General features: G+C 38.3%; 5 protein-coding genes across 10 annotated transcripts in view; 2 read left to right on the forward strand and 3 right to left on the reverse strand.

Moving 5' to 3' along the window:
• LOC129564874 (anoctamin-8) overlaps nt 1-9345 on the reverse strand; it is a 29243-nt gene extending 19898 nt beyond the window's left edge. For 2 of the 3 annotated variants that reach the window (XM_055439071.1, XM_055439069.1), the window contains exons 1-2: nt 7982-9345; nt 7527-7757 (exon numbers count right to left, since the gene is read on the reverse strand). In XM_055439071.1, the coding sequence (XP_055295046.1) occupies nt 7527-7698 (172 nt within the window). In that variant the 5' untranslated portion in view covers nt 7699-7757; nt 7982-9345. Of the gene's footprint in view, nt 1-7526 lie in introns of all 3 variants that reach the window. The other variant, XM_055439070.1, reaches the window with a different exon arrangement.
• A 129-nt stretch (nt 9346-9474) lies between these two features.
• On the reverse strand, nt 9475-15728 carry LOC129564876 (ATP-dependent RNA helicase vasa). 3 transcript variants are annotated; one of them, XM_055439074.1, is made up of 14 exons: nt 14723-15728; nt 13661-13689; nt 13436-13544; nt 13195-13293; nt 12969-13046; nt 12714-12752; nt 12526-12582; nt 11667-12382; nt 11189-11523; nt 11021-11099; nt 10864-10962; nt 10093-10663; nt 9834-9964; nt 9475-9714 (listed from the first exon to the last, which is right to left on the reverse strand). In XM_055439074.1, exons 2-14 carry the CDS (start codon nt 13685-13687, stop codon nt 9508-9510), a joined length of 2547 nt encoding a protein of 848 aa, XP_055295049.1. In that variant the 5' UTR covers nt 13688-13689; nt 14723-15728; the 3' UTR covers nt 9475-9507. The 3 variants fall into 3 exon arrangements, with proteins under 3 accessions (XP_055295049.1, XP_055295048.1, XP_055295051.1); XM_055439073.1 differs by having other exon boundaries at nt 12909-13046; XM_055439076.1 differs by lacking the exon at nt 12969-13046 and having other exon boundaries at nt 14723-15041.
• On the forward strand, nt 15718-21532 carry LOC129564875 (RNA-binding protein 5-B-like). The gene is made up of 11 exons (XM_055439072.1): nt 15718-15938; nt 16403-16481; nt 16722-16919; nt 17124-17205; nt 17301-17370; nt 17895-17968; nt 18900-19010; nt 19076-19190; nt 19274-19939; nt 20010-21118; nt 21210-21532. Exons 1-11 carry the CDS (start codon nt 15929-15931, stop codon nt 21327-21329), a joined length of 2634 nt encoding a protein of 877 aa, XP_055295047.1. The 5' UTR covers nt 15718-15928; the 3' UTR covers nt 21330-21532.
• A 723-nt stretch (nt 21533-22255) lies between these two features.
• On the forward strand, nt 22256-24334 carry LOC129564877 (transcription factor E2F5). Of its 2 annotated transcripts, none has more exons than XM_055439078.1 (4): nt 22256-22566; nt 22917-23026; nt 23112-23801; nt 23881-24334. In XM_055439078.1, the coding sequence occupies exons 1-4, from the start codon at nt 22444-22446 to the stop codon at nt 23939-23941; spliced, it is 984 nt and encodes a 327-aa protein (XP_055295053.1). In that variant the 5' UTR covers nt 22256-22443; the 3' UTR covers nt 23942-24334. The 2 variants fall into 2 exon arrangements, with proteins under 2 accessions (XP_055295053.1, XP_055295052.1); XM_055439077.1 differs by having other exon boundaries at nt 22258-22566; nt 23112-23797.
• Nucleotides 24335-24497: 163 nt separating this feature from the next.
• On the reverse strand, nt 24498-25047 carry LOC129564878 (drosulfakinins; the record flags this gene model as incomplete). Its single annotated transcript, XM_055439079.1, is given in 1 exon segment — nt 24498-25047. A coding segment is annotated over 1 exon segment (321 nt), but the record flags the coding sequence as incomplete, so codon positions are not given.

A 25047-nucleotide genomic window follows, 5' to 3' on the forward strand; every position in this document is an offset into this window, starting at 1 on the left:
CGCAGCAATGACTTTGAAGAAAAACTGCAAGTTGTCTATTTGCAGCGCAGCATCAATATTTGGCCAAATGCCAAATTACACAGCAAATTGATACCACATTTTTACGGTTAGGAAAGAAATGACTCTTTTGCTCTCTGTCGTTTTTCTCTTTCTCACACTTTCGCTCGATGTGTTCCTTTTTCGCTCTGGCTTCTTCTCGACGTTCTGGCCAACCGAGTTGCAGTTCCGTATATTTATTATTTGCTGGGGTTTTCCAACGATACAGAGAGAGAGAGAGATAGTTCCGGGCCATTTTATCGATTAGTTTAATAAACATTGAGCAAACTCATCATTGGGTATAATTAGCAAATATAGCAAAACCACGAGAAATATCCATTTAATTTCGACATCAATTCCAATTTATCGTCGCACGATGCTTTCCGTACCACAACAGTTCGATATGTCTCGCTTTGGTTTTGGAATAATTTTATTCAACACAGAGCCATGTCATTGAATTAATTTCGAATACAATCTGGGAAGTTTGTGTTTTCAATTTATTTGGTGAAAGACGGACGATAAATTGCCCTGAATGAATTGCGACGATTAAATTGTAATCAATAAATGCTCGTTGCAATCTGTAGCATGACAATCCGAATGGAAAATCCGGAACATGTTTCAGGTCACTGTTCAACATTGCGAATATTTCAACAGCAACTCGGAAAATTAAAATATAAATAACTCGGTGGTAATCGCTTTTCGTTTGCCAGCCACAATGTTCTGCTTTTCAAATGTGAAGAAGAATGAAGAAAAAACAATTTACACGTATTAAATGTTGTCCGCTTGAAATACGCCTTTAATATAGACGAGCTGATGAGCAATGAAAATACACTTAAAATGAGTCATAAATAAAAGATTTTTGCATTATTACGTAATCTGGAAAAGTTAGCAGAAGCTTAAGCTTAAAGCAAAATAACGGATCCGCACTGGGCCCAACCAACAGAGAGACGGCGAGAAAGAGAGAGAGAGAGAGAGAGAGAGAGAGAGAGAAAGGAAACATTGTTTAATTTAAAGTTAGCTACATGATACTATTCGACGGAAAGTTTATTCGTCACACAAATGTTTTCGTTTTTCCATCGTGTGTGAGTGTAGCAAAGCGGATGAAACGATTTGTGCTATTATATCCAAAATATGAAAAGTTTCCGTGGCTTGATTTTCTTTCGTCTCTTTTGTGTGTGGCGGCGATCGTCTTTATGTGTTTTTGAGGCATGGTGAAGTCACGAAATAACAACAACAACAATAACCACAAAAATGTGACTATAATCACACGAAAAACAATGTTATTCTATTGATTCGTATCGACAAGCGAGATAAATATGAGGTGGACACACAAACATAATATTGGATTATTCAAGTTAACGACCGAAAAATTCTCTCTTATCAACCGCACAAACGCACGACACACTCTGGTTGAGGGTACTCATATGTACGAAATGTCGGTGGTCATTCGCTGGTAAAGTCGTTTGCTCGTTATCGATCGGTTGGTTTCTTTGAAGAAAAGAGTCGAAATCGATTACAGAGTTTTCAGCAGTCGTTCCAATGTCATGGTTTTTTTTCTCCCGCTTCCAGTATTGCCGGTATTTTGTATGCCTGAACAAATAACATTCGTCTTGGGATTGTGGAACTCGATCCGAAAATTTTTTTTTCCTAAAAATACCTCTACCGAAATCTACTGGAAATTATATAGAAAATCACTTTACAGTATTAATGAAATTTTTGAGATAAAGCAAAAACGACCGAATTTATGACGGTTCGAGAAAGAAAAAAAAAAGTGTATATAATATATATACTGAACGGCCGCAGGCAGAAATGGCTCGAGTCGAGGGCAATAACATTGTGTTGCATATGGCGTGTGGGTACAAAGTTTTGTGTCATAACTTCAATTTAACACCGACATTGAATAGAACACGAAGCACTGAGGCACACGCGAAAAACATCGAGCGCACAATCCAATATATTTTATTGTATAAGCATGGTGTAGAACGGCAAATGACGAGAAACGAAGAAGAAAATGAAGAAAGAAAAAACCAACCATCTGAGTGAGTGAAGGATACAAGTAACAGACGTGTGCAAGGGGGGGAGGTATTCCGGATTCCGGTTTTACCCCCCCTCTAGGATTCCAAAATGTGGACCCCCCCAGCGATGTGGAAAAATTTACACTAGATATAATCGATTTTCAAAAGTGAGGACCTTTTTTTTTTTTAGGTCTTCACTTGTTTTTGGACACCCATTGGCAAAATGTTAGACCCCCATTGTGGAATTTTGACTGTTTTACACTAGATAGAATCGATTTCCAAACCCCCCCCCCCTGGCAAAATCATTTTACCCCCCCCTAGAATTTTTGACCTTGCACACGTCTGACAAGTAACTTCAGCCACTGAATTTCATCGCGTATTGTTGTGGCAAAATTGCCATTACCGAGCATAACATGGATCAATGTGGGAATATAGTCGGCTACATGGCATATTATGTAGCCGCGAAGTGCGCCAGTGGTGCAAATAAGCGATAGACGAGGCAAATTGCAGATATTCAATACTCAGAATGGCTTTTGAAACTGGTTGGAATTGAAACAAGAGGAGCCGACACATCTCACGGCAAAATATTCTCTCACAGTTTATGGATCAAAATCGCTATAGAGGGAGAGAAAATGATTCGGTGGAAAAATGGAAAACTTTGATTTTGCCGTTAACCCTTTTAGCAATGCCACTGAATTATTCACACAATGCATGCATTTTTCATAGATATTTGAGAATTCATTTGTTTCCGTCACAGCACCTGTATTCACAGCTCGTTGCTGCGACGTGCGTTGCCACCGCCACCGTCATGATTTTGTATCGTAAACCAAAAACTTGAAACATATTTAAACTTTTGAATTGAAACAATGCACGAAGCACACATATGTTTTAATTTAGTTGGATCATTCACAAGCAATTAAATAATGAATGGGAACATGTTCTATGCCACGCTCTTTTTTTTTGCTCTCTTGATGCAGCAGCAACACAATAATAATTAGAACAATTTTTCAATTTATCATTTTCACTGCAATTCTTTGTAGTCGCGACTCCTTTTTTTCGGTGAACAAGTTTTTTCCATCTCTCAAATGGCTAAATGCTAAATAAAATTAACAGCACCTTTGTGTTAAATGTACTTTAATTGAGATGAATGACTGTTTGATGCCCACGTGCAAAGGATAAAATGGAATGGCGGCACTGCGAGCGTTGCTGTTGTTGAAATCTTGGAAGTTTAATTGAATGGATTTGATTCAAATTTAAATGGCACACACAGGTACTGTGAAGAACAGCACGGGCAAATATGCGCTCGGTATTTTAAATCGTGCGGTGAATATTTCGGTGCGGTGTGTGATGTAATATTTACATGTGATTTACGAGGTATGTTTGTGCAGCGCTGAGAGGCGAGCGCGTGCAGTAAATGATGGAAGATCAAAAAGAGTCATGTGTTGATTGCACGAGTAAAAGACAAGCACCAATCAATAATTCATTTGGCTGCTTAATGGGGCGTTACATCGATTGTTAATTAAACAGTTTTGAAATTTATGGTCCCCGAACTCATTTAGCCGGAATTGGCTACGGAAATTTTTTTTATCATTGTCTCCAGAGAGAATGAACTGGTGACTAAAGACAAATAACTCATTGGATACGAGGCGCGCAGGATTGTGTGCGTGTCACTTGAATGTTTCGCGTCGCAGAGGACACAAGTGGCGATTTTAATTTTCGATAAAAATGAAATTTCATTCGTCTCTTTCGATAAATTGAAGCGATAAAATGGTCGCAGTCGGTGATAAATGAATGAATCAATCAAAAAATTGCAGCGCATCCTTGAGATCCACTAGTGCGATGATCGATTTGGACAATTTATCCACTTTAAAATGGAGTTTCCTACTTTTATTAATCTCGTCATACATCATTACCGAGCGACAGCTGCTTTCTCTACTGACAAAGACATGTTCCATTATCGAAATTTATTTTCATGTTACATTGTTTGATATAACTTGCCAAACATTCAATGTTTGTCCAAATAACAAACGCAGAGTGACTGAAAGCGGAGACACAGTGTTTGAGAATGCGGAGACAGAGTGTGAGAAAAAAACGCCCCCCCCCCCTCCAGAATATAATGTCGAATGACATTGTTGAAGAGCACTCACAGCCATCAGCGTAAAAGCATTTCATCGCACCAGTTATCGATTATAGTACAGAATTGATATTTGTGGCTGTAACAACGGCAACCAAATGCACATTCACTTGTGTCGAGAGATGCATGTTTTTCTTCTGGCGCGCGTGAAAACATCTTGAGTACCATGAAGAATCGCAAGCATCAACGACAAGAAATAAGACAATGGAGAGCTTTTAGTGGCGACCATGTACACAGCAGCACTTACATAGACCAAAATCAAGAATGAATTGTAAAATGTGGGGCAAAATAAAAAGAAAAAAGAAAACGAAAGTGTTGCTATCGAAAGAAACGATAATAAAATCTAACGTGCCAAGAGAAACGGACTGAATTCCCGCAAGGATCATTTTACATACGACGATAAATAGAACGGCTTTTGTTCTCTCTCCCTCCCCCTTACACACACTAATGCGTACAATCATATGGCGGAAGCCACAGACGAAATGAAATGGAGAGCCGAACAGAGAAAATACGCTATGTGTTTGTGTCGGCAATATTTTAGGACATAATAAAGTTTTCAAATTTATGATAGCGGCTATGCTGGAGGAATTTACGGCCACTACACCATGGTCGTCGTTGCCGTCGACCGGTTTCATATAAATTCGCATTTTGATGTGGCTGCTGATTCACAAAAAAAAACACACACATCAAAATTAAAACCAAAAAAAAAAATAAACGGTTGAGGGTTGAGCGCGCGTTAAGCAACATCAGTGTTAAATTCGTTTAGGTCAGCAGATTAAAATGGCAACGAAGGATTTTAATGTTAACTGTTGTGATAATGTTTTTAACAGCAATGGTTTTGCTCAACTACTATACATGCGTAATGAAAGGCAACATAAAAAAGGAAGAAGTATACATACGGTTTTGGGTCAGCGCCGGTGAAGTGCGTGACTAAAGTAATATATTCGTGAGTGTGGGCTGACTTTGGTTAACTTTTGATTTTCTAACAACCATGTACACATATTTTATTTCAAATCAACTGGATTCGTTACATTTTGTATCAAAGCAAATTTATGCTGAAACTGGCAACCACACATCATGTTCCCATCTATCGATAGCTGTGTATCGCCTCTCCACTCAATTAATTTGCCAATACAATTCATTCAAAAGAATCATCAGTTCCCGGCAACAAACCACATTCGTTCGATGTCCTAATTTTTCGGTTGGAATTGCATTGCTTTGCTTGACTTGGATTTTTCCTCTCTAATTTCTTTTCTATTCAAGCCAGCAGCAAATATCCTTTCGTGACTCTTGTAAGTGGCATACTAAAACGGAAAATCGATATTGTAAACAATTATTGCGCGCAAAAAGAAGAAGAGAGAAGCGCGTATGGAGAGCAATTCCAATGAGAACAAAATGAATTTAACCGTATGTTCACGTATGCAATCCATTTTTTCGACTAAAAGAATTCAGTGGTTGCGTTCAAATGTGAACATGTAATATGTGTACAGAAAGCGGGCATGGGATCGGGGAAAAAACAGAGAGAAAAAGAGAACGGAATCGAGAGAGAAAAAGAGTTCGAGTTAATCCATACTAAATGCGCTACATGTTATGATTTCAACATGAATTTACGGAATGATTTCGTAAACAGGCGATCGATGATATCACTTAACTCGCAGAATTTATTTTTGTATGCTTCGATTGGAAAGCGCATGGTGTTTCGAGTGTGATATGCTTTTGTGCGATAGCAACATCTCATTCAGAGAATAAGAAAATTCCACAGTTAGAAAAGCTCATTTGACGTGAAAGAAATACGGTTTTTGTTCGTTGTGAATAATGTAAATGCTGTCAGTGTTTTTCATTCTTTCTTTATTCGTTTTCATTCGTTTTGTTTATTTCCTCTTCGTTAGATATGCGCTCGAATATGAGTCTTTGTTTGATGGCCAAGAAAATTGCCATCAAATGAGAAACAGAAGAAGAATGGGAAAAAACAGTCAAGCCAAAATGCATGTCATTTTTAAATTACTTGAAATTTTCTTTGTGAAACAGCCCCTTCCCTCATATTGACACGACAATCATTTTATCGTCATTCTTTTTGCCGTTTTCCAAACTTGTCAATTCAAGAAAATGAAAATATGACTCGATGGAATTTCTAATCAAGTTCAGCACATTTTTTTTTTATTGTGAATGAACACGAATCCGATTTATTTCGTCCTAAATCCTTTTCAAAGCTGGGTAATGCTCCGCGTCCTTGTCATATTTTCCAACAGATAAGTTTCGGAGAAAAACAAACAATGCACGGAGTGAAAATGAAGAAAATCTCGTAGCATTAGCGTCGGTTTTATGACAAATGATTTGGAAAGGAAAAACCAAAAACGCAAGTGAAGCGACCAACAAAGGATTATATGAATCATTTTTCATTGTCAGTTGGGTGAAATTAAATATTATGCTCATTTCATATTTCAATGGCAACTACACATTATGTCAGCTTGAAAGCGAAGCATTTTCACTGGATGGTTTTGGTACGCGCAGTGGTGTCAAGGGCGTTTTTGACTCCATCCATTCGCCCTTTGATGATCAATCATTTCGGTTTTAAAGTACATCATTACCGTGTAACAAGTGTTCGCTTCAATGGTCTTTGATAGATATACTATAAAGCAAATGTAGAACCACAAATATCACAGTGTCACAATGATTGCATGAGATGTACTTTTACCGGGCCGATTTTGTGTTGTACAACAGTGGAAATATGGCGTAATGAGGTAAAAGTGATGCCATCCTATTGAACAACGAGATTATGATGGAAACATCGACGTAATTTGTTGCATTCACACACTCAGAGAGAGAGAGAGAGAGAGAATGAAATGAATCACTTGTGGAATATCAACTGAAAATAGTTATTCATCTCGTGAAATTGGTAGTGAGAGAGCTCTTCAGCACGTCATAAACTATTTGCATAAAAAGAAATTGTCGCATCTCATTTAATTAGATTGCCATTTTCTGCGCTGCTGCTGATGTTGCTAATTAGATTGCCTTTTTTTGAAGACGGCAACGAATTTCATCTTGGCGATTGCCACTGAAAAATGAAAATGGCTTTAAAACTGTGTAAAGTATCATATAATTGTTTTGGCAGGCAAATGAGTGAGCTCTTGAGCGCTCAACTCTTTGGATTGAGAGAAACCACCATTTCTCGCAGCCCATAATGCCGAATAGCAGCCAAGGCAATAAATCTTATGGCTGCTATTTATGAGCACTTTTATCAGGCTTAAAATGTCGCAATCAATTTGAATACTTTGAAATTTCACGTTCCATCCACTTTTTCGTTTGTTGCATTTTATAATTCAAAACACATTTAAACTTACCTTGTTCGATGGTTTCTTTGGCACACGATATGATTTTCCCTTTGCGTCGTCGAATATTCGATTCTAGATTATTGTCATCGTTGACATCTTCGTTGCCCGTATCTTCCGACTCATGTATCTCATCACATCCATTTGATGCGTAAATAATTTCGTTTGTCACTGGATCCAGCATATTCAAGTGCTCGTCCTCCGTGGCTGCGCGTTTTTCAGTCAGCTTGATGCCTTTTTTGCCTTAGAATTTAGTTTTGAAAATTCGATTGAAAGTGAGTGGTTACGATTTCGGTTTATCTTATCGATTCATTAACTTTATACTTGTTTATTTCATCATAATAGAAGCGGTTTGAATGAAATTCGAATAGAACTGGCAAATAGAATGGTTTACCAGCCGTGTGAACACACTACAAAATCCCCGAGCACAAAACTTTTGAACAAACACAGATCGATGACTAACAAACCTGGTTTGGTTATATAAACACTGTTTTTTACACTCTTTTGTATACGTATCTCTCCAGTTTTTCCTGCTTTATCCTGATTGAGTATTATTAATCCAGGTGAACCACATATCCACCGTATGGCTGAGTGCCTCTCTTTTGTTTCATTCGTTTTGTTGTTTTTTTTTATGTTCAGTCTCAACACTTTTCTACTCCTCTCTATTGAGAGACACTTGCACTTCAGCAGACAAAAGAAAACGGATAGACAATTACTTAAAGAAAGTTACAGTGGTGCACTTCACGAAAATGTTCACGTTTTATAGATAGATATATATTTTTGTTCTAAAACTCAATCCCGTGACACTCTCTGTCGCTGTTTTTTTTTTGTTATTTCATTTTGCTGCACGACACAATAGTTCATTCACATTGGCGAATACGCATGTAAACACGATTTGGCATTTTTTCAATGCGGTATTTTTCCTTTTGCACACTAAATTTACAAACGGTTTCGAAAGGCGATATTTTATGGCTCCGTCCAAATTCGTTGGATTTTTTTTGTTATCATCAGCAATAATGTTGTCGTTTCTTTGCGTTTCGTTGGGCTTGGCGTTTCTCTATCAAACAAATCACCCATCAACTATATTGCTTTTTTCTTTATAATGCGTGGTGCAGGATTTTTTTCTCGGTATAAATTGCCACACGAATTTCGAGCTTGAATGGAGGAAAAAGTGTCACAATTTTCTTCAACGAACGAAACACATTAAACGTTTCGACGAATTTTATTGGGTTTTCTTGTCTTTGTTTCACGTAAACAGAGCTCTCTCGATGAAATTATCACTATCTGTCTATATCATTGTCCACAAATAGCACAATTATTCATGAACAATTACTAAATTGGATAATCTCACTCGTTTTACCTCCGAAATTGTGTGTTTTATGGACTTATTTTCACAATATTTTATAGGTGTTGTTGTTGTTGTTTTTTTTTGGCTCTTGTTATTTATCCGATAATTATGCGAATTGGAGTGAGTGCTCATTCATGTTTGTTCACCATGAAGCATTGCGTTAGACTGATTTACGGAATGTACAAATGTCGGAAAACTCTCTCGTACGCTAGACGACAACACTGGAAAATTATGACTTCCAGTCAACACACATTTCAAAGGGAAAAACTAACACCGATTTTTCCATCCGCTTCGGTTCATTCAACTGAAAGAAATTACACAAGATGGCGCTGCGCTGGAAAACAAACATTTTGAATGAAAACTCCTTCCAATTTTTTTGTTTTGATTTTATATTGATAACTTTCAATAGAATTTCATATTCTAAAAAAATAGTTGGTGTTCAAATACACTTTCTTAGCGTAAATTCTTAAATTCTAAATGAATGTTTTAATTGGAAAAAAAAATACGGATGATTCCGATTAGACAGATGAAAAAGCATCTGATTTCATTGTGATTCGCGTGTATGAATATGAATTTTTTTTAAATCGCGATGAGATTTCCTTTTGATTTCTATTTTTGTTGTTGTTGTTTTTCGTTGGTACGATTCTACCACTCCTCATCATCACCGCCTCCTCCATGGGCTGCTGGTGCAGCTGAAGAACCGTTGTTACGGAAATCGGTGCCACCGAAGTTGGAGCGCGAGTTTCCACCACTGCCGCCTCCACCGCCGCTACCACCGTTGGCGAGGAAGTCGGGTATTTCTTGATTGGCCTCCTTTAAGATACGCACCAAATCCGACACGATATCAGCATCCTGATGAGAAAAATAAATCACGGATTTCATTAGAGCGACAATAAACACGAACAAGAAAATTTTCCATTTCCAATGCAAAAGAAATGAAGCGTGTCAATAACGTGAAGCGTCCAACTTACCTGTTCTGCGTCGAAGAACGACGTTGCTTTTCCGGTATTACCAACACGTCCGGTACGACCAATTCGGTGCACATAATCGTCGATTCCCTTAGGAATATCGTAGTTGATCACATGGCGTACCTTTGGAATATCTATTTTGAAAACAATACAAAACGCATTAAATTACATCTGATTTGGGCTAAAAATCATTTTTAATTTTTAAATTTTACGAAAAATCGATAGAAAAAGAAAACATCTGGATAGATCAAAATGAACTTACCCAAACCACGTGCAGCCACACTGGTTGCGATGATCACCTTCATTCTACCGGCCTTGAAATCAGCGAGTGCTTCTTCGCGTTGCTTTTGGGTTCGGTCACCATGGATCGATGTGGTGCGGTGCTCTGATTCCGACAAGAACGATGCCAAGAAGTCAGCCGTTCGTTTGGTTTCAACGAACACCATCGTTCCAATGGGGTCTTCTGCATTAAGCAGCTCCATTAGCTTGTTTCGCTTGTCGAACTTGGTTGTGGCAAGAACATTCTGTTTAACGTCTTGACATGCACCGCCAACGACACCAATTGTCAAGAAGATGTACTCGTGCAAGTACTGTCCAGCCATGCGCTGGATATCTTCGGGGAAGGTAGCCGAAAACATAAGTGTTTGGCGTGTGCCAGTTGCGACCATTGTTGGATTTTTCATGATCTCTTCGACATGTGGTGCAAATCCCATGTCAAGCATACGATCGGCTTCGTCGAGCACGAAATAGCGCAAATTTTCAAATGTGACGAACGTCTGCTCACAGAAATGCTTCAAACGACCGGGCGTTGCAACCAAAATGTGACAACCATTCTGTTCCATTGACAAGAGAACAAGAAGAAGAAGAAAAAAACGACAAATGAAATGAGTAATGCGAAATCCTGATGAAATCTTTTGGAAACCAATCAAATCGCGCAAACTAATCGAATCGCGTTCGTTTTGTCAAGACAAACTGAATACAAATTCAAGCGCTGAGATATTTTCGAAGGGGAAAATCTTTTGAATTGACTTACATTGATGTTGCTGCTTTGGTGACGGGCAGCGGTTCCACCATAGATTTGACAGCATTTAATGATGCTTCCTTGTGCGAATTTGCGCGCCTCGTTGTAGATCTGATGAAGACAATCCAAATGACAAAACAATCCGTATTTCGAATGCGATTCTTCTTACCTGTGTGCACAATTCACGGGTTGGCGTAACAATCACAACGTACGGCTTACCAATATTGAGTGGCGCGTTTTCTTCCATCCTTGAAAAAGAAAAAAAGAAAATGTGCCATCAATTGTATGAAAAAAAAACCAATAGATAGATTCAACCAAGTGAAAAGCAAATATTTACAATGTCTGGATCATGGGCAGCAAGAATGCAGCTGTTTTACCAGAACCAGTTTGGGCGCAAGCCATCAAATCACGTTTGGCCTTGACGATCGGAATGGCATGCTGTTGGATTGGTGTTGGCGTTTTATAGCCAGATTTTTCGATGTTGGTTAACAGGAAGTCGTTTAAACCACCATCCTTGAATGTAGAGCACGGTTTGGGCGGAGAATTGCGCGCATTGTCGGTGACCTTAACCGGGATGTCCTTGTACTTCGTGAAATTGATACCAGTCGAAATGCCAGCCGTGAACAAATCATCCTCTTGGATTTCCGTCGGTATGTAGAACTCTTTCGGAGCCTGTGAATTGCATTGAATATTTCGGAATAAATTGAATTGATTTTCATTTTTATTTGTATTTGGACTTGAAATGTAATTTGTCAATACAGACGTTCTTTTTTGTTCAAAGAAAGATGAGCAATTGCGAAATATATAGTATTTACCTCGCTGTTGAACTTTGCGTCTCCACCGGCACCTTCTGGTTTTGGCTCTTGGCATTTGAAGCATTCGTTGCGCGAGGCATAGTTGCTCACGCCACAAGCGCAAGTCCAATCACCTGGCTTGCCACCTGGACCGGGCCGTGAACCACCATCGCCACCATCACGATTATTTGAACGGAATGAGTTGCCACCGTCATCGGCCGGTGCATCTTTCGAGTCGCCCTTGTCGGCTTGACACTTGAAGCAAGTGGTCTTTGAGCCAAACACTTTGGCGCCACATGAATCGCAGATCCAGTCATTGGGACGACCGCCACGCGAAGACGAATTTCCATCATCAGGTGGTGCGTCCTTTGAGTCACCTTTGTCGGCTTGACACTTGAAGCAAGTGCTCTTTGAGCCAAACACTTTGGCGCCACATGAATCGCAGATCCAGTCATTGGGACGACCGCCACGCGAAGATGAATTTCCATCGTCAGGTGGTGCGTCCTTTGAGTCACCTTTGTCGGCTTGACACTTAAAGCAACTGGTCTTCGATCCGAAAACTTTGGCACCACACCCATCACAAATCCAATCATTTGCACGCTTAGGTCGGCCACCATCAGCGGGTGCATCCTTCGCATCACCTTTTGGCTCATGACAAGCATAACACTCGTCTCTGCTGCCGAATACGGTCTTGCCACAACCATTGCAAATCCAATCTGGTTTGCGTCCACCACGATCTATTCGAACGAAAAAAAAAATTGATTCGAAACATTTATTGAAAAAAAAGTCGGAAAAATTCACAATTCAAACCAGAAATTATCATAATTTCAAAAATGAAAGAGAATATTTTTCAAAAAAAAAATGATGGCAATCAACTCACCGTTATTACTGCGATTGGCGAAAGGTTTCTTGTTCGATGAACTGTCATCACCCCATCCTGAAATGATACAAAGCACACATTGTTATTATAATCGTAGATTTCAAATCGAAATAAATGAATCGTTGTCATTGTGTATTTGCTCTTGAAAATTCAGATGAAAAAATGTGAGAAAATGCATCAATCATTACCATCATCGTTTTTCGATCCGCCGCCGCCGCCATTCCATCCTGCAACCGAACCAAGAAGAACAATTTGAAAAAGAAATTAGAAATATAAAATGAAAACGGTAAACCAGAGCAAGTTGCTACCGAGCAGCTATCACTAAGCCATGCGCATAGCTTGAACAAAATATGTGCACCCATTTTCATTCAATGGGTCTTTACCGTTCGAATGTTTCGTAAACTTATTGGGCGGTTTATCGTTCCAATCCGATAAACGCTTACCGTTGGATTTGTTATTGGTACTTGGCTCATCGTCCCAGCCATCGTCCGCCTTTTTGCTCACGTTTCCACCACTCCAACCTTTCAAACAATCAGAATATTGTTTGTTACTTTGACAAATTTCATTTTATTTGCTTATTCTACAGTCCTTATGTTTATTGAAACCGTTTCAGCTAATCTCTCGTTCGAAAAAAGAAAACCAAATACATGGATGCGAACAATTACTTACCATTGTTGGTGCTTCGGTTGTTTGTTGGTTTTGGATCGTCGTCCCATCCGTCATCATTTGCCTTCTTGGCGTTGTTGTTGTTGCCACCAGACCAGCCACCTGATTCATGACAAAATACAGTTAGACACAGTTAAAAGTTGGGAATGTCGAAAAAATTATGCATTTACACAGAAAATTGACTCAAAAAAATGAAAATGAGCGAAAAAATCTCGCAAATCTACCAGTGTGCCTTTTCTCTTACCTTGGTTCTGTTTGTTAGCCGGTTTCTGTGGTGGATCATCATTCCATTCATCATTGTTGTTGGCGGCGAACTTTTTTGTGTTCACCGAAATGGGCTTTGCAGCCGGAGCCTAAATCGAAAAATAAAACTTATTGTAATGCAGAGAAAAACAATTCTTTTTCAGAAGCAGTGCATGTCATACACACTTTCTGCTGACAACACACATAAAAAATCGAAAATACTCACGAAGTCATCGTCCCATTCATCTGCCATTTCTGAAAAAGTTACAAATTTACTCATTTAGCACGATGCACATCAAAAATTTCAAGAAATAAGTACTTTTTCGCGGTTAAAAATGAAAAATCATAAAAAAAATTCAGTAAAACTGGTTCTATTTCGAGTTTTATATATACCACCTGTCACAAACAAAAATTACGAAAAATTGTGTGTTCGTAAACGTCAAACAAAAGTTCACCGCTTTGTCATCGTATAAACATTCAAATGTTTACCGTTGATTTGCTGATAGTGCAGAAAAATCGAACGAAAAAAAAATTGATCTCAGCTAAATGAGTTCCAAGAAAAATCGACAACGAAGCCGGGTGGTGGTGCTGTCACATTTATGGATACCTCCGATGAGATTTTATTTTTCTTGGAAAAATGGCGGAGGACCAAATTGTATACAATGCACAACGAATCGTCTGGCAATCGAATGAACAAGAACAAAAAACAAATAAACATGCACCGACCAGGAATGCTAATGCGCGACGAGCGACGAACAATTGAGAGAAGAAACATGATTTTTTTTATTACTTTTTATTGTTTCACGATTGAGACAGAGTTCGAATAAATGTGCTGTTGAAAATATGAGAAGCCAAAAGTGAAGCGGTTTTTTTTCGGCCCGAGACAGCGTACAGTGCTATCGTTGGTTTGGTGCTACTAATTTGGCGAATGTTCCGTTATTGCAGAGACACAGCACAAGCACGTGCAACGACACAAGGGAAAAAAACCGGCAAAATTTCGCGAACAATCGAATTCTGACAACATTTTTTCAAAAGTCTACGCGGATTTTTGGTGGAATAGGAAAAGAATGAATTTGATGCGCGTTTTTTTATCGATAAAATCTAAGTTGTCGTTGATGACAATCGGAAAAATTCTTGTTAGTGATATGAACACTTGAACAAACACAGGACAAAAAAAAAATCTTACAAAACACGAGAATTTCTACAAATTTTTACTATGATTTTGAATTTCTTCTATTCTTTCGATAAAATTCGGTCGATCGATTGAAAAAAATGGGTTAAAACTTACTCGTTAGACTTTTTTCACGTTCTTTTGTTGATTGAACACTGTCGATTTGATCGAATGATAATTTTTTCCTTCTAGCTCGGTTAACGTTCAAGAAGCAAGTGAACGAGTCGCTGTGTTTGCAACGTATTGGAAACTAATTCTCGTCTCGTTGTGTTAGTATTTTTGTGAGTTAGCTGTGGCGATTCAACGCCATCGGTTCTGTGCTGTGTTTTGGTGTGTGCGCGTGCGATGTATTATGACTTTATGCAGAATTTGTGGATCGGCGAGATTGTGTATAAACAAATACGCATCGACGCAGCTGTAATACGAACCGCTGTCGTCGGTGTATTGGGCAAAGTGTGCTCTCGTTCGTGTGTCTCTGTATTGAGTTTCAAATCCTTGTCAATCGTCGCGCGCCAAAAGTCAAGCACTTGGAACAAAACAAAGTGAATAACATCGACAACAGAGAATCATCATCGCACACACAAAATCCATTGATTCTGCGCTGTGACAGAGGCTTGGGTCATAAATAACACATTTTATGGCATTTTACCCAACAGTTTATGATTGCTAGACGAACATTGAAAATCGATTTGAATTCTTAGGCGACAATTTATGTATGGAAAATTCCCAAAACAGAAGACCCATAGTCTCTTCATCTTGTTAAAATAATACCGATAAAATTTCCTCATTGAGTTTAGGAAATATGCATATTTGGCAGAACAATATTGCCGCTCATTCATTTGCTCACATTGCGAGTGATCATAAAATTAATACGGTTTATTTTGTGAACATTTGTATCTTTCCCATTTTTATTCTGGTATGTATTGTTCGCACAGTTAGCATTGTAATTTCATTGCATTGGCGAAGTGTTTGCATCGACCGGCATATCGCATTCATTGCGTAAATTCATTTCGATGTTTCGTATTCGCCTCGGGCAACTCTTAAACGAAACGCAATCCGAATCAAACACAAACACACGCATAGCGCAGCTTCACTTTTGACAGCCGTATTTTGTACGTAGTTTCGAGTCATTTACAAAGAAAGAAAGAATTCGTCAGAGTTTTTTCTCCAACATTTGAAGCAGTGAAAAAAAATTGCGTTTTGCGATCTTGTGATTATTTTTGCGAGTGGAATGAGAAAATAAACATTTATCTATTGAATTCAATTCCAATTGCGATTTAATTTTTATAGCATTTTCGGCGGTCAAAGGAAACAAATAAAAAAATGGATAGACGTAAGTGTTGTGCTGGAAATTTTCTCTTCATAATTGCTTTCGCCATATTTTTTTTTCTCCTCTCGACTCCGATAATCGTGTGTGGTTAATTTAGTGAAAAGCTATTAAAATCCATATTTTTTTACGACCGAATTAACATAATTTTGCTAAGCCGTTGCGCATTTGAAATTCAAAAAGGTCGCATTAAAGTGAAAATGAAATAAAAATTCCCCACATATGTTTTTTTTTCTTCTCTCAATTCGTTGTTGTTCAACGGTATATTTATGTTTTATGAGCGGTACTATGTGAATTATCTGAACTGTAAACTGTTCACACATAATGAAGGCTGACGCCAAAACTGGGCGTTTCAAATTAAATGCAATTATTCATCTATCTGCACATTAATATGAACACCCATGCAATTTTATTCATGTACATGTAATTATTCTTTTCAATTTTTTTGTTACTCTCTATCTCACATACAGATTCACGTAGCCCAGATCAATCGGATGGTAGACGTTACGGTCGACGCAGAAGACATAGTCGTTCAAGATCTAGATCACGGTTTGAATGAATTTACTAATTCATTTTCTAGCAAAAAAGCAGCTTGCAAATGCAAAATGCAAAGCAAAAAAACTTGGTGTAGGAAAAACAGTGTGTTTCGCAACTAATTATTTTCTCTCTCTCTTCATAAACACAAACCGAAACCAAAACAAAAAAAAACGCGAAAAACAAAAACAAAAATCCATCGCCATGATTTATTGTAAAATGGTTTGATCGACACGATGATGATGCTATGTGTAGTGAGCGACGTAGACGATACAGTCGTTCAATGAGTAGAGAGAGAAATTATCGGCGAGGCGGTGGAAGCCCCGATTATCGTGACAATTCCGAACAATACGGTGATAGGGATAGGTACAATAGACGCGACCGACGAGACAGAGATCGGTACAATTACCGGGGCAGAGCTTCGTCCGAATCAAGCAACGAGAGTTACAACAAGTAAGAAAATTGTATTTGTTTGAAGAAGTTTTGCTTGATTAAAAAAAAACCAATTAAATCGCAAAACAAAATCTCAATTGCTTTAATTGAAGGGGAAAAATTTTTCTCTCTCGATTAAACAGCAAAAAATGAAATCGGTCTAATTGCTAACTCAAAAATAGAAAGATGAATTAATTGAATTCCATTAAACTTTTCGCGATTTAGTGAGCATGTCAACTATCGCAACCAAACACCGAGCAACAAAATAATCGTGTTGGGCCTGGCCAAGCATCTCACCGAGGCTGATGTGAGTAAAAATCAATTCCTTTTCAATTCATTCCATGTCGGACAATCTGTTTTGGGCTGGATTGTTCTTTATTGATTCTTCTGTTTCGATTGCAGATCAACGCGGATCTCCACATGTGCAACATTCATCCTCAGTCGATTCGCCTCATCCGCAAACGAAAGACAGGTAGTTATCACGTTCAATTTACTATTTACAAAGCAAATAAGACGTAGACTTTGAAGAAGTGAAATATTGGAATAAGTTTTGGTAAAGAAAAGAATGGGTTTGGTCAATGGTCGCCTTTTTCGTTTATTTTGTTTGGGCTTAAAAATTGGGCATAATTTTGTATTTGTGTATGAAATTGAATTGAAGTTCTATCGTATACCGTTCTATCGACGACAGCGACAAAGTAAGTAAACAATTACACGCCAAAATGACAGTGAAGACGTCTGAGTCGGTTGGTCATTTACATCGGCATTCGATTCGACATACGTGTCAACAACGCCTCACAAGGGAGTGGAATATTGCATCGACGATGTGCATAGCCAAGTGCACATTATTAACTATGACATTATGAGTCACACACAGTCAAATCAATCAATCTCAATCGCCTCAATTTTGTTGCAACATTTTTATTTTGTTTGTCGGTGGTATTGATATCGTATATTTTTTGTGTCTTTCTTTTGCTCTTGTTTCTCCACGTCGTTTAGGGGCTAGCCGCGGTTTTGCATTCGTGGAGTTTAATACGGAAGAAGAAGCAACTCGCTGGATGGAATATAAACAGGTATCTGGCGCAGTCAGCAATCACACAAAAACAAGACTCCTATTCCACAAACGCACGCACGCGCGCACAGACACAAAAACTCGTCAAACTCTCGCGATTATTGTGAACAAAAAACACAAACGAACGAATATTCTGTGGTGTGACACTCTCACTCGAATCGAGTCGCGCGCACAACTACTCCAAACTAAAACTGATATCAAAATGACGCAAAACGATATGTTGTGTGTGGCGAAAGCAAGGAAAAAGTTTTTTTTTCTTTTCGTTTAAACTAAAAAAAGATTTGAAAGAAGTGCATTTGTTATCTTTTATCGAAAAATCCATAGAAATCTTCATAGAGACAAAAAGACATGAAGAAAAAATCGTAGCAATGATGTTTCCAAATTAGTTGAATCCAACATTTTAGCTAAAATCAGTTTTTTTGAAATTGTATTGGCATTTTGCGAACGTCATTTGATAAGATTTTTTCTTTGATACGAAATCAGGAGAAAATTATTGTCGTGCCAAAAACGATTTTGATTCAGCTCTTGACAGTTTTACTAGATCATTGTTCCATATTCACGACTTAATCGGAGTTTGTGACTGAATGAAACAAAAGGATAAATCAAACCACAACTTTTATCTGTTTTGGAAAATTTCTTTTGATGTTTTCATCGTAAAGATTTGAGATTTCTTTAACCATTAGCAACAAAATACATAAACGCATTTTTCAACTTAGCAGCAAATCGATTTGTATGAACTTTGTTCACTCTACGTGGAGTGCACAAAGTAATTCGTACGAAATACAAACGTTTTTTTAATATGAAACGACCCGATGATATACGCAAATAGATTATCTTCCATCTTTATCTATTTAAATGGAGATGAACAATTCACCGGTCTGAAGAGCCATATGTGACTAATTCGATTCGTGTTTCTGTCTTTTTTTTCCCAGGGTATACTCCTCATCCAAGACCAGTATCGAGCCATCATGCAATACAGTGTGTCGAATAAGGATCCAGGCGGTCATTCGGACAGAATCCTAACCGATTGGTACTGTGCAAAGGTGAATAACAATTATACTTTCGATTCTGTCAAGATATTCATGTAACAAATTGTCCATTTTCACAGTGTGGCGTCTTCAACTTCAAGCGTCGTGACAACTGCTTCAAATGCAATGCATCGCGTGAGGAAAGCGAGAAAGGTGGCGAAGGAAGTGATGAAGTTAGCAATATTTTGACTAAAAGTAAGTCATTTCGATGAAGATTTGCATTCGAATAAAAACCCGCATTAAAAACATCACACTAACCTCACTTTGCTCCTCCATAGAAATCATGCTTCGCAATTTGGATGTTTTGACAAACGAGGAGGGAGTATTGACTGCCATGCAAGGTGTTATACCGACACTGGTTTCCAAAATATCAAAGATATTAATTTGTCGAGATCCATTGACTTCGACCTCACGCGGCATTTGTTACTTGTTCTTCGATAATCTCGTCGATTCCATGAATACACACAATGCGCTGAAGTCGGTAGAGCCACCGTTGAACATTGACAACCGAGAGATTATCATCACGTACTGTGTTGACTCGGAAAATCGGCAAATCAGTGCCCGCTACAACAATGGCAAATCACATCAGGAATATCAGGATGGAATGCAAAGTGGAAAGTCAAGTGGCCAGTACACTCTGGCCGATGTGCCACGTTTAGCCGAATACAGTGCATCGGTGTATGCGAAAAATGCCACGGAACAGGAATACTATTACAAGTACTACACGGACTATTACACGGAGCAAATAAACAGCGGTCAATACAGTAATATACCGTCGATGAGCCAAATCGGAGAGACAGCTAACTCTGGAGCGGCTGTTGCTCTGTCAGCCATTCAACGAAAACAACACAAACAATACGAGAAAATTTCTCAAGCTCAATCAGTTGCTGCTGTGGCCGCCACACCATTACAGATACCAAATGGACAGGATAATCGGAAATATGGTAAGTGAACCGAAGAATCTATCATTTTGGACAATTTCATTGAAAATCGACCATTTTCATTCATTCACAGCAACTCCCGACACAACTCAGTATCAATACGATGATACGTCAGGTTACTACTATGACCCAACCACTGGGCTGTACTACGATCCCAATTCACAATACTATTACAACAGCGAAATCGCCTCGTATTTATACTATGACCCCGAGAAGTGTACCTATTTGCTGGCGTCACAAACGGACACAGCTACATCGAGTGGTACGGCTGGTACAACGTCAATGTCAGCCTATTATGGTGATAAAAGTGGTGCAAGCACTGCACCACCTGCAAATGGTTCGAGTGCTCAACCTTCCGATGCTTATGAAGACAATAACAAAGACAACGAGAGTAAGAAGAATGATCCAAGGCAAGATAAGGTGAAAGTAGCCAAGAAGATTGTCAAAGATATGGAACGATGGGCAAAACAATTAAACCAAAAGAAAGACTACGCATTTCAACCCATGCAGCAACAGCCAGTTGTCGAGGAACCGATCCAACCATCGAGTAGTCGACAGCAACCGCTGCAGCGGATGACATCAAACGGTTATGCTGATGTCGGTTTCACAATTATGGAAAATCGTGAAACACGCCTCAAACCTAGCCTAGATATCAATGCAAGCAAAACATTGAATAAACTCTTGCCGTACACTTCTGATTCGGACAACGATATCGATCAAAGTGCACCAAATTTCGGTGGTGGTGCTGGCGGTCTTAGTGAAAAAGATTTGGTTGATTTTGATAAATTAACCTGTTTGTTGTGTAAACGTGCATTCCAATCCCTTGATATACTTAACAAACACATAAAAATGTCCAATTTGCACAAGGAAAACCTGCAGAAGCTAAATTTGAACACACAAAATGAGAGCTCAAGTGGAAATGGCATGGCATACCGGGATCGGGCCAAAGAAAGGCGACTGAAATACGGAGAAGTCGATCCACCACCACCGAACCGAAGTCGCGAACGCTTTGAAAAGGAGATGAAAAAGCAATCGGTTCATATACAAAAACAAGCCAGCTCCAATTTAGCTCATGTTCCTATCGATCAGTCGAATCTTGGCAATAGATTGCTCCAGAAAATGGGCTGGAAGGATGGACAAGGATTGGGCAAAAGTAACCAAGGAAGAACGAATATTATTGAAGTAAGTGGAATTTATATGACATTTGGACCCATTTCTCCTAACAATAAGGATCAAGATAACGAATTTGGTTTTTTTTCATCATTATTCACAGGCTGAGAGTCGAGCACCCACAGCTGGATTGGGCTCAAAGACAACAGCATTTGTGCCTGGGGACGATTATCGAACCTACATTAAACGGATGATGAAAAGTAGATACAATCAAAGTGACTAAAATTGCATCGTTCCCATTCGATTTAGATTTGGATTTATTTAATTACTCATTACGCAAATTAAAGTCTTAAGTAAAATGAAAAAAAAAATTGCAAGTTTTATGTTGGCCGAATTTGCTTATTTTCCAAATGGTCAGTGGTTTTTATTAGCAAGCATTTTTTGTGCGGACGTAATAAAATAATTGAATTGTATGAAAATGTGGAATTTGTTTGGCTTTGATTTATTTTCGACAACAAGAAAAGAAATTATTTTTATCAGTCTGGGAATGGAACTTCGAAAACGGGAAATATTGAATTCATTTGTTTTAAAAAGGTTGACTGTGAAAACCCTCGACACTGCAATATCGCTTGCTTGTGTTGTTGCTGCCTGTCATGCGTTGTGTCAAAAAAAATCTCTATTGTTAGACTGTTTTTGTAGAAAACTTATTGAAATATGAAAAGAAAGATAAATTGCCACTTAATTCAAAACTTTCACTTGAAAGAGAATGTCGTTACGATTTTTGACAGAAGTCACAGTGGATGGTAAGTCAAAACACAAAATGTAGCGCAAATCAAAATTCCGAATTGTAAATGGGACAAATTGCGATGCAAGTATGAAATTCCGATATAAATATCTGGTATTTGTCTATTTTTAGCCACAGTGGATGTTTCTTCTTCTTTTTCTTATTTTTGAGTAAACTTTGCGGTTAAAATGTTTAATAAAAAAAATGCCTTTACTCTTGTGATTGCCAATCAAAATGCAGCGCAATTTTCAGCTTTGAAAAATCATTTTCATCGTTATTTTTTCTCCAGATTCAAAAAAAAAAAATCTCCGAGCAAAACGAGTAAAGATGTTCAATGAATAAGTACGAATTACGAATCACGTAAAACTACGTACGCACCGTTGCGGATGTTATGCGCGTAGTGTACAACGGGCAACCCTACAGCTGTTCTGTCATTATATTGGCAACACAAATGGCGCGGCTGTGAAAATCATTTCATTTCTCTCTTGTTTGATAACTAAACGAATTGGTGAATTCTTAACAAGCGTGCATTAATTCTGTAAATTGTGATCAAGTGTCGAAAGTAATAACCATTTTCAAATCCATTGAATATAATACGAAAAATTATGCAACAATGGAAAGTCCAGAATCGGACGCTATTGATGGCAAACGCACAGAAAAATCACTAAGTTTGCTTACACGTAAATTCGTATCATTGCTATTGTCATCGAAAAATGGAATATTAGACTTGAAAAGTGTAAGTGTTTGATAAATTGGTCGTAAATTCTAGTGAAATTTGGCAAAAATTCTGAAATAACATTGAAAAAATGCCATTCACGCACAATTTCCATGGCATTCAATTCGATTCATTTTAGTTATTGATTCAAATGAGTGCTAAATATGTGTTATAGCAAGTGTATTTTGCGCCCTTTTTACAGTCACAGCCGACATGTTTTGGTTTTTGACAAAACTATGGGCGCGAGTTTTGTTAGCACAATTTTTCCGTGAATCGATTTAGCAACGGACTTTTTGCGTTGACACGAATTTATTTTTCGTGGAATTTTCGGCGAAAAATTAATTATTTCATTTTTTTCTGTTCGCTAATAGGCAGCTGAAATTTTAAATGTTAGTCAAAAGCGTCGAATATATGACATCACTAATGTACTGGAGGGAATTGGTCTCATTCAAAAGCAAAGTAAAAATAGTGTACAATGGAGGTAAATGAAACTAGTCACAAATTGACGTAAATATTCCATTTTTTATGTTTAATTACCTGCATTTGTGTGAATTTCTCTCGTCTAGGGGTGTTGTCAACGAAGGTGACATGAGCGTATTGAGCAACAAAGTATCAGCAATGCAAGCAAGACTGAATCGTTTACGTGAGACTGAAGAGAATTTGGATCGATTGTGTAAGGCCATGAGAAATAACTACCAACAGGCAAGGCGAAGTCCATCGAATGAATTTTTCGCCTATGTTACGCGTGATGATTTGCTCGATGTGTTTGGGAAAGAATCGGTGATACTGACGGCACGAAATTTCGATACCGTACGAAAGGGCGTTAAGATCAAAGCCGAAGATGATTCAGAAGAGAAAAAGCATACGCTTCAAGTGCATGGTCTATTCAAAAAGGTCGATGTGCGACTAGTCACAACCGATGGTGAGATAACACGTAACACCGCCCGAACATTAGAGGAGCCTGAAACGGATGGCGATTCGAGTGAAACACAAAAGACAACAGCAGCAAGTCAACCGGAGCCGAAAACTAACACCGGAGCTAGGAGACCCGGTCGTCGTCGCAAGCCAGAGCGTATTGAGCTAAAAGATGATGACAGCAGCGTCGAAACAGATCAAGTAAAACGCCTCAAAACCACCCTCACCGAAGAGGAAAAAGAGCTGGAAGAACGACGAATTACGGCTGAAACGTTGCTTGGCTATCGACCGTCGCTCGTGCAACGGAAACGCAATTTGGATGAAGATTGGCTTGAATGTAGGTATAACTATTTTCATACTATTGTTCCCTGTAAATTTACAATTATTTAATGTTATTCTTGGTTTTTTCTTGGTCAACAGCAACCAATCCGAATGCCACTCGTGCTCATCCTTTAGTTCGACTAAGTCCGCCCCGTTCTAAGTACACATCCACGCTGCGACGAACCGAAGGGATTTGTGATTTATTCATGGGTGGTTCCATCAACAACACTCGCTAAGCCAATACGGTCTAAATTTTTGCCTTTGTTTCTCGTCACACTCGAATGGTTGTAGAGGAATTTCATGGACCGTTTTCTTCTATTTTAAAAAAAAATTAGCTTAATTTCGATACTTTCAAAAAAAAAATGAATAAGACTTTCAAAACATACTCCTGATTTGGTGTACACGCAACATTTCCGAACTTTATCCCTAACCATCATTCAAAAAAAAAATTATTTATTTGAAGAGATTTGGAATAAAATTATTGGAAAATTATGTTCAATTTTAGCGGAGACTAATAAGTTGTGTACAAAACAATAAAATATGATGAACAAAATCTAGAGTTTAATCAATCAAATTTAAATAAATTTGGCAGAGCACATGCATATATAGAAAATAGAGATTTGAGTTTAAATTCCAAACATTTTAAAGCTTCACGGTGAGCTTTCATCCTCAAAATATCAACAAATAATAACAACGTTGTGTTTCCGAATATTTCTTTATTCATTCATGCTGGAAATAAAATATGTACAGAAATTCGACATCACATTAATCCAGAAAAAGAAACGTCAAGTTAAATGTGCTGCGTTGTGTGCTCCATGTGTATATCATCTAAAAACCATCGCGTAAATCTTCACCCAATTAAGATATGTCGTCATCAGTATGCGCTCAGTGGTTATCTTTGGCCAATTTTCAGGTTGATTTCATTTGTGTGTGTACCAGACGAATTTACTCGCCTCGTTTGCCAAAACGCATATGGCCGTAGTCATCGAATTTATCGTCGCCTCTTTTACCGAATCGCATGTGTCCATAGTCATCGTATCGCTTGCTTTTATCGATGAAATCATCATCATCAACTAACAAATCCAATTCTAATGGCTGAATCTTGTGTTGGCCAGCTGATGCTAAACGTTGACTAATGCTGCTACTGAATGGCGTTCGTATATTGCGATTGAAATTGTACGCATAAACCATGGGCTTGAATAGTCTGGCAACATTTCGATTTGTTTCGGGCTGTGTTGATGCGTCGTCAGCTCGTTCTCCTCCGTT

Source organism: Sitodiplosis mosellana, unplaced genomic scaffold (genome assembly GCF_009176505.1).
Source record: "Sitodiplosis mosellana isolate CC-2019 unplaced genomic scaffold, AAFC_SMos_1.0 Smas_scaffold_2, whole genome shotgun sequence".
Lineage (NCBI taxonomy): Eukaryota > Metazoa > Arthropoda > Insecta > Diptera > Cecidomyiidae > Sitodiplosis > Sitodiplosis mosellana.

Bases quoted from the DNA above. Each gene is read 5' to 3' on its own strand.
- LOC129564876 (XM_055439073.1), bottom strand. From the start codon at position 13,687: ATGGCAGATGAATGGGACGATGACTTC. The intron at 12,383-12,525 runs GTGAGTTGATTG...TCGTTCGAATAG, and splicing joins CGCCAATCGCAGTAATAACG to ATCGTGGTGGACGCAAACCA. The intron at 11,524-11,666 runs GTAAATACTATA...TGCAATTCACAG, and splicing joins ACGCAAAGTTCAACAGCGAG to GCTCCGAAAGAGTTCTACAT.
- LOC129564875 (XM_055439072.1), top strand. The intron at 17,206-17,300 runs GTGAGTAAAAAT...TTTCGATTGCAG, and splicing joins AGCATCTCACCGAGGCTGAT to ATCAACGCGGATCTCCACAT. The intron at 21,119-21,209 runs GTAAGTGGAATT...CATTATTCACAG, and splicing joins GAAGAACGAATATTATTGAA to GCTGAGAGTCGAGCACCCAC.
- LOC129564877 (XM_055439077.1), top strand. From the start codon at position 22,444: ATGGAAAGTCCAGAATCGGACGCTATTGATGGCAAACGCACAGAAAAA. The intron at 22,567-22,916 runs GTAAGTGTTTGA...GTTCGCTAATAG, and splicing joins GAATATTAGACTTGAAAAGT to GCAGCTGAAATTTTAAATGT. The intron at 23,027-23,111 runs GTAAATGAAACT...TCTCTCGTCTAG, and splicing joins AAAAATAGTGTACAATGGAG to GGGTGTTGTCAACGAAGGTG.